Source organism: Alligator sinensis, unplaced genomic scaffold, assembly GCF_000455745.1.
Source record: "Alligator sinensis unplaced genomic scaffold, ASM45574v1 scaffold38_1, whole genome shotgun sequence".
NCBI classification, from domain to species: domain Eukaryota; kingdom Metazoa; phylum Chordata; order Crocodylia; family Alligatoridae; genus Alligator; species Alligator sinensis.
Window position 1 is genome coordinate 1361191 of NW_005842179.1, and position 8815 is coordinate 1370005.

The following is an 8815-nucleotide window of genomic DNA, read 5'->3' on the forward strand; positions in this document are numbered from 1 at the left end:
AGCCAATTACTAGCCACCACGTGTGAATAATTTAGCACTGGCCAATAGTGGGGCACAAATTTACATTCGAATGGTGGGAACTCTTTGCACCGTGCATTTCTGTGCTGCAAAGAAGAAATGCATCCTGCAAAGGAAACTGCAAATTGGCGGGAACTCTCTCCTGCACGCGGGTTCTCAATTGCAGCAGAACACTCTGCCGTGCAAAGGAGCTCTCATGTGGCCAGGAAATTCCATAGTGCCGAGGCACCAAAATCACTGGGTCATGACATAAGTGAGTACATCAAGGGCTCAGTGAGCAACTGTTCACCACGGTACTCAAGGGGGACACCAGGAATAATGGCCACCAACTCCTGGAAGATTGATTCAGGCTCAACATTAAGAAAAACTTCACAGTCAGGGTGTCCAGACTGTGGAATAAGCTCCCTCCAGAGGTGGTGCAATCACCTACCCAGGAAATCTTCAAGAGGAGACTAGACAGTCACCTCACTGAGGTTACCTGACCCCATTATCTTTCCTGCTTGGTGCAGGGGGCTGAACTTGATGATCTTCCAAGGTCCCTTCCGGCCTTACAATCTATCAATCTTCAGCTGTGCACAGAAATACCACCTGGGAAAGGGGCCACTGAAGAAGATACTAAAGGACTTCAACTTGAGCAGCACAACTGTGGAGAGTGGTTACACTTTAATGGAACAGGAGCTGGGTAGTGCAGATCAGAGATAATCCTATCCTGGAGTGGAAACACTTTGAGCCACATAATGGGTGCTTTAAGCCATTTAAAGATGTTAACCTGGGGCCAGTTCAGGGATTAAGAGCTCCAGAAGCTCCCTAAAATTACCACACAAGAATGCCCCAACTGCAATAACAAGTTTTGCCAGTAGAACTTAATCTGTTCTTTTGATTAGTACTTGCAAACTGAAAAGATATTTCACCTTTACAAATCTATTTCCATGTATATCATAAAGTTTACTATCTGAAGATTTAAACCTTCTGAACTAATTTAGCAATCCATCATTGTTAACAATCCCTTAAACTGAAAGAGTTAGGGTATTACAAACAAAGGAATTACAGAGTCAAAAAAGGGATGCAAATCTGATGTGCCATCTAACTATTCATTTGCATCCTCTGATCCCGCAGTAAGCAAAAGATAAATCAAGGTGCAGACAGCCCCTCTATTGAGGCACAGTAAATCCACATCTCTTATTACCTTGCTGTAATTTATCTGTTGTTCCATGCCTTTACAAATATTTCAATTTCCAACTAGTTTTAAACATGCCATTTCAGTACAAAGAAGATAACATTTAAGGGAGATGAATGCTTTGCTACTTTTGTACTAGTTATTAGTTCCCTCTGCTGGAGGACAAATACATTTTAGCCACACCATTTAACTTTTTTATTTCAAATATACCTTGTAAAATTGGAATGCAGAATTCCAACTCAGGTTAAATTTCACTTCTTTGAATATCCATGTGAATGTCATGACTATCCATCACAATTCTTACCCCACACTTGAATACATTTAGGAAGGGGGGTGGTGAAAAAACTACAATATATTCGTCTCCTTCAAATGACAATTCTTACCTGGTCTAAGATATCGACAATCTTTGCACAAAGAAGGGCTCCTGGCAGGTCAAAATAGTTATCATAGAAGTAATATTTAGCTACAAAAAAAGCAAAAGCAAAAAGGTTTGTTTTAATGTTTTAGGGGTTTCTTCCCCCTGCAAATAAAATACACATTTACTATAAATTTCTCTACTGGAATTTTAACTAGGAATAGACATTGAATATTTAAAATTGGGCACCACTATGTTACTTTTCTTTTATGACTTAATTTATTTTTTACTCATTTTTTTCCTCATTCAGCAGGGAAAGAAAATTGCCATTCTGGGTCAAATCAGTGAGATTTTGAATATTTGATTAAATTAAATGTTTAAAGGCCACAGGGTGAAGTTCTCACTCTGGCACTAAGCTTTGCATGGTGGGTAAAAAAGACCAGACTTGTGTCATATGCTGTAAAATCAATGGGGTCAGTCAGAGCAAGATTCCTCCAAAGCAAGAAATCAGAAACAGAATTATGATGCACACCTTCAAGGTGCTCCATACAAATCCTGACACAAAATCAAAACAGGAATAGGATTACCATAAGTAGCAGTTTGGAAATTAAGGCAGCTTCCTATAATTTACACCCTATCGAAATTGCCCAGCAGGGTTTTCTGTCCCTGGAACAACTATAGGCAGGAACATAAACACATTGCCTCTGTGTAGTCTAAGTGTTCTGTGCTGGGCCTCCTGGAAAACCAAGACAGAATCTCACCCTAGGACGCCAGTCCTGCAGAGAACCACACGGATGCTATGCCAAACAATCCTAGATACTCCCTTGGAACAACTCACACAATAGAGTTATGCATGTGGTTTATGGCTTTGATCCCGCAAGTTTTGCTCACTAGTTTCATATGCTATATAAAATTAACATTCACGAAGGAGGTCAACTTAAATTTTTCAGTGATTAAGAAATGCATTTGAGCATTAGCCTTTACAACCAAATTAGACTAAGATTACCAATATGTTTTACATGGAGCAAACAGCTTCCAACCATTACCGATAGCTTCCATCCATTGCTGACTTGGGTTTTATCTGAACCCAAGAAATTGAGGTGAAAAGCTACATATTCCATTACCAATGCACAAGCCACCAACTTGTTTTATCTTTTTCTAACATCAAAAACTGTTTAAAATAGATTGTGTTATCCTAATGAGTCCTGCAGTGGTTAGAAAAGTTTTCAAGATCATAAAATCCAAGTAAAAGAGATTCAAATACCTGTACGGGAGATCATTCCACTGACTGTTTTAAAGTGCTTCCATTCCTTCCTTCCATAAGTCTCCAAGATCTCTTCAGGAGTCATACTCTTCGTACCATGGCTTGCCCTAGTTAATATATTTTGTCATGGTTAAAAATGCTAATCTCATTCCAATTTCCTACTATGCAGAGAATTATGCAATAATCAACTACAGGGCTGGGCTGTGGGATGGTTTCCTCTCCTACTTCCACTCAAATTTGCTGGGGGAAAGGGAGGAGTGTACTCTCAGATGTCACACTTGACCTTCTCATGACCCAGAGATTCCCTCATAAATTTGACTGTGCTGTCTTGGAAATAAGACTATGAATTCTACTTTTTCATCTAAGGAATTTCGCTTTAAAGATTCCACTGTTCCATCCACTTTACAGCTGTCATCTGCTCCATAGTAACCTCCAGTTTCTACCGTCTTATTCTATGGTAAGTAAAATCTAAAGCATGCTAACTTACCCCTCTTCCTCTGAATGAAATTCACCATGGTTTAAGCTTCCACTTCGCACAGGGTTAGAACATGGAGCTGTTAATGTATAGTCTCCTTTTATTCTGCTTTTGTTCATATGTCCATACCCTTGGTTTTTAAGTTCCAAGTATTAATTCTTAACAGCCAGTGTCTGGTCAGTATTATTTTAAAAGTCTCTTAAATCAGTCTACTTATAAAATATTTTTTTCTCCCAATGAAGATGTGGTGCAATCCTACAGCCATTTCTCCTGTTATGATTTCAGACATGCCCATATGTTTTCCTAGCATCTCCAAAGGTCTGTACAGACAGTTCTTGACATACCACTTTTCGAGTTGCAACAAAAGCCACTTATGATGTTTAGGAATTGACACCCCATTTCAATGTTCCAATGTGGGTTTCATCTTTATGACGGTCGATATTGTATGCAGCTGGTAAGTGGTAGAAGGGGAGGGGGAAGGGAAGAGGTGTAGGGGGGCAGACCAATGCCCCCTGCAGTGTGGGAGGGACTGGGACCTAGGCTGGGGCAAGCACTGGCCACCCGGAGCCAGTCAGGTGCAGGAAGGCAGAGACGGTGGGTCCCGCTGCTGCACGCTGCTTGTCTGGCAGCTTGATCAGCGGTTCCCACTGCTGCCCCTGCTGCTGGTCCAGAAAAGCATGGGGGGGGTGCCCCCAGATCTGCATGGGGAGGGGCGGGCGGGGCCGGGGCTGCGCTCTGGGCAGGCGGTGGGGTTACAGCAAATTTTTGGGTGGCTGCAGCCCCTCCATAGCCCCCACTCTGCTGCCCGCCCCACCCCAATCTGGGGACACACGACCCTCCCACATGCCCTGCCCAGCCAGGGCAGGATGGGCACAGGGCACAGCCACTGCACAGCCTCCAGACAAGTGACACACATTGGAGGGAGCCACCCCCACTCCCCGCACGCCCCAGACGAGATGCAGCTTTGAAGGCATGGGGGGCGTGTGCCCCCAGATCTGCATGGGGTGGGGTAGGAGCTGCACCAGGCTGCGCTCCAGGCTGGCAGTGACAGCGCTGGGAGCAGGGGCTATGACCTCCCACCCCTCGCCCAGGCTGGTCCCAGCCCCAGTCCCAGTCCCTCCCTCACAGCGGGAGATGCTGATCTCCCCCTTCCCTTTCACCACTTACCAGCTGCATGCTGTATCGACTATCATAAAGGAACCAACCCCCCACTTGTAACACTGTTCTTATGGAAAAGCTGGTTCTGACTTACGACATTTTGACTTAAAATGTGGTTTTCAGGACCAATTGCATCCTAAGTCTGAGGACTGCCTGCATTTCATCCCAATAGCACCAAACGTAGGACTGGAAGAGGTCTTCTGAGTCAAAGTCCAGTTCCCGGCACTGACAAGCAAGTGTTAGCTAAAGGAAATCCCAAATCATCACTTAAATCATAACCTAGTTTCCAGGAGCAAAATTCAAATAACAAAAAGCTCCACAGAATGCTAAAGGTAAAAAGTATGGGTGAAAAGCACACTGCCAAAGCCCTACCTCTAGAATAAAAGGGAAGCAGTTGGTTATTATATTCGCAAAAGATACTAGAAAGAGGACCACACCCTATATCAGGGGCTGGCAGCCAGGAGTACGTGTAACCCTGCGGGTACTTGGGAAGACCTCAGGGGGTATGTGGCAGCAGTGCGGAGAAGCAGGGGCACTTCGGTTTCACCGGCAGCGTTTCCACTGTTGCCACAAGCCCTGCCTCTGCTTGTTAATCAGCCACCAAAGGACACCCCCCACTCTCCCTCCCCCGACCCCCGCTCATCAACCAGCTGGGGGACTCCCTGTTTCTCGACTAGCTACCAGGGGTACACCAACCAAAAAAGGTTGAAAACCCTTGCCCTATATTACAAAGAAAGTATTGTTGCACCACAGTTAAGGAGAACAGCCATAGCTATGGTCTAGAGAATGCCTCAGAGAAAAGCAAACTCAAAAAAAAAAAAAAATCCAACAGCCCACAAAAGGGGAAATAATTCAAAAGATGCTCCCCTATCATTTGAGGAGGGCGGGTTAAACCAAAAGAAAACCCCAAAAAAGACTATTTCAGATTATGCTTGCTTTTATCCTATTTGCTAGTAGTGAAATAACAAGTGAAAAAAAATTGGGAAAAAAATGCAAATATTTTACTTTTAGGCAAAATAAAGAAAAATGACTTCCTGTGAGTCTAAGGAGACTACAGGCAGTCCTCGGACTTACGACACAATTGGTTCCTGAAAACCACGTCTTAAATCAAAACGTCGTAACTCGGAACCAATTTTGTCATAAGAAACAATGTTATAAATGGGGGATTGGCTCCTGAACCAAGGCCCAATACCCTATTTTCACTAAAAATACCCCAAAATTTTGTACTCGATCAATTATAGATGAGTAATATAGCTACTTTAATGTATTTATCTTGTAAATAGTAATTATATTGATTTGGAAGGAATTCTTTGAGGTGACTCTGCTGGACTTTTTGAAAGGCTCTTGGTTGGACTTTTTGAAGGGTTCTTGGATGGAGTCTTCTCAGAAGTCTTGGCTGAAGGTTTTTCTGGAGTCTTGTCTGCTTTCTTAAAGAAAGTGTCCAAGGAAGTTTGGATAGATGTCCTCCAGGGAGATGAGCAATGTAGCAAACTTGTTCGCTGGCGTAGCGTTGCATCAAACCAAGCGTTGTAAAGTCGAAACCGATGTCATAAAGTTGAAACAGGATGTCAATTTATAAAAGTTGTAAGTGCAAAACATTGTAACTCAAAACGTTGTAAGTCAAGGACTGCCTGTACTCAGAGAACGGAAAGTTAAACTCGTGCTTTAATTTTTGCAGGACTATTATTTGTATGCTTTACAGTACCTTGCAATACTGGAGAATAAGAACAAAATTAACTTAAAAAATTGTAACCATTCAACCTCTGAGCACTGAAAAATAAATACTCTTACAGCACTAAGTAGCAAATCAGATATCATGATGGAGTGCAGGACAAAAATATCAAATGGCTATTCAGAAACAGTGCTGTGTTCCACAATAGCAACTAAAATAGACAGGCCACCAAACGGTTATAGTTACCTATGTAATATTAAAAACAGATTCAGCACAAATTATATGTGCAGCACTTAACATTTAAACTTAGGAATGAATACATATTCAATTTAGGATAGTAATGGCACCATAATTATACTGAGATACTGGAGTTTTTTAAAGAAAATAACTTTAGAGACATCTAACAGGAAAATGCAGCATTATTACCTCAAAACTGTTCCATCTTTTGCAAGTTTAAGAAAGTTCCCTTCTTCTAGATCCAAAGCCAAGCCTTTACAGCTAAAACATCATTTGATTTAAAAAGGAGAAAAAAAGGAAGAAAAGACATTACACCTCAAATATAGTCTGACACATAATCAAGCACATCTCGACAAAATGCATCTGGAATTAGTACACAATTTAGCTACAAATAAAAATAACAATGTTGTGATCATTCATGTACTTCCATATTTGAATAACTTTCTAAAAATCAAGTAAATATATTAGGTAAAATCTGGACCACACTGAAGTCAATAGCAAAATCTCATTGATTTTAATGGGGCCAGAATTTCTTTCTAGAAGTTAAAAGGGATTATTCATGTGTATGTAGCCATTATAAATGTTTGGAAGATCAGAGCCAAAATTTCACAATCAAGCAGGTGTATTTAGACATTTTTTTAACATTAAGGAAAACAAATCTAACTATTCATGATGAAAAGTGATATAAATCAGAGGTGCTCAATCCCTGGCCTGTGGGGACACCTTGTAATCTTATCTGTGGGACCTAATCTGGCCTGTGGCCCCCAACACCACGGAACCTGATCTATAGGGCTCCCCACAGGTCCTGTGAAGAGCCCATGGGCTTTGGCCTTGTGTGCTATACTGCTTGTACAGCCCCTGGAACCTGACCCAACTAGGCATGGGAACCTTGCACAGCCTCCACCTGGCTGGGATTGCAAGCATAGCCCCATACTGCCTCAGAGCCTGACCCTGGCACACAGGGGCAGCACACAGCCCAATCCAACCTGCAGCCCATCCCCATGTCCTTCATCTGGCCAGTAGGGCCAAACATGTGGGCAACTTGGTCTTGCTACTGGCTAAACTCAATCGAGTTAAACTCAAGACGTCCTAACATCTAAGGGTGCCTGCATACATGCAGAACGCCTGCTCAAATGTGCTGTAATTACAGCGTATCAGAGCAGATTCAATTAATCGAGTCTGCCAGAGCATGCTAATTAGCACGCTGTAGCAGCCTCGGCCTCTCATGTATTCAATGTCCCTGCAATTCAAAATGGCAGCAGGTGCACCTTAACTAAAGCCCATTCAGCAAGCTTTATAAAGCATCCTCTCCACCATTTTGAAGGGCAGGACTGCTGAATGCACAAGACATTGCAGGCACTTTAATTGGAGTGGCTCCTGAGAGCCACGCTAAATAAAGTGCCCTCCCACCCCAAGAACACATGAAAAGACCACCTAAAGGATCAAAAGGATACTTTTGAAAGTTTAATTGTAGCTCAACACAGCAGGAGAGAACAGGTACATCTCATTTATCTGGAAATGTTTCAGAGATATTTGAACATAGGGGAAAAAGGTTGAGTAAACAACTTGCAGAATTGAGGGAGTTAAGGAATATGAAATGTAATGCCAAATTTAATATATAATTAGATTCTGAAAAAAATCTGCAGTTTCTGGAGTTTAACAACTAGAATGGAGGCTTTTTTTTTTTTTTTTTTTTTTTTTTTTTAAATGAAATCAATGCGATTTCCATCCTTCATTACCAGATAGGTAGGAGTGGAGTGGGATGAGGCCAACTAGGAGTTCTGAGCCATCACAAAGTAATGTACATGCGGGCCACATGATTGTCTCTACTACAGTAGCAGTGGATCCAAACACCTGCATGTTTTGAGCATACCCTGCCAACACATGCCTCAAGCTATGCTCCAAACCAGAAAATAAACCAGTGAGGCTACTCTGGGCTCATCCTTCAGCCCTGCTCTTGGTGTCCAGTATGCTGAGAGTGGCTTCTAGAGACAAGCCTGGAGCTGCATCTCACTAGCATACTCAGGGACTTGGAGCACTCCTGCAGGATAAATGGGTGTAGTCTGGCCAAGCTGTGCTTAAACAGATATGTGCTGGGAGACGGTAATGGTGTAGATAAGCCCTTTTGGTTGATCCACAAGATGGACTCCTATGTCCATGCAAAGACCTGTAGATTTCTGTGAAGCTACACATAACTACAGGAATCAACCAGCATGCATCAGCTTACAGGACCAAGGCCTACATACGTGCTACTACAAAATATTTGTAAGCCTCAGGTAATTCATGAGAAATAACAGATGGTATAAATACACTGCTTGAAGAACACAGGTTGGAATTACAGTTGATTGGAAATGTTCTGACAAAATGGTTTTTCATCAGAAAAACATAAATATTGATCTGTAAAAACAAAACCTTTCCATGGAACACATATCCATTTCAGCAAGGATAGAATATATAGT

At 42.2% G+C, this 8815-nt stretch overlaps 1 protein-coding gene across 2 annotated transcripts in view; it reads right to left on the reverse strand.

The window, feature by feature from the left end:
* The window catches only part of LOC102376702 (dermatan-sulfate epimerase), a 350602-nt gene that overhangs the window by 340902 nt on the left and 885 nt on the right, over nt 1–8815 (reverse strand). For both annotated transcript variants that reach the window (XM_025207040.1, XM_025207039.1), the window contains exons 2-4: nt 6546–6617; nt 2815–2921; nt 1579–1658 (exon numbers count right to left, since the gene is read on the reverse strand). In XM_025207040.1, coding sequence (XP_025062825.1) covers nt 1579–1658; nt 2815–2899 — 165 coding nt within the window. In that variant the 5' untranslated portion in view covers nt 2900–2921; nt 6546–6617. The remainder of the gene's footprint in view (nt 1–1578; nt 1659–2814; nt 2922–6545; nt 6618–8815) is intronic.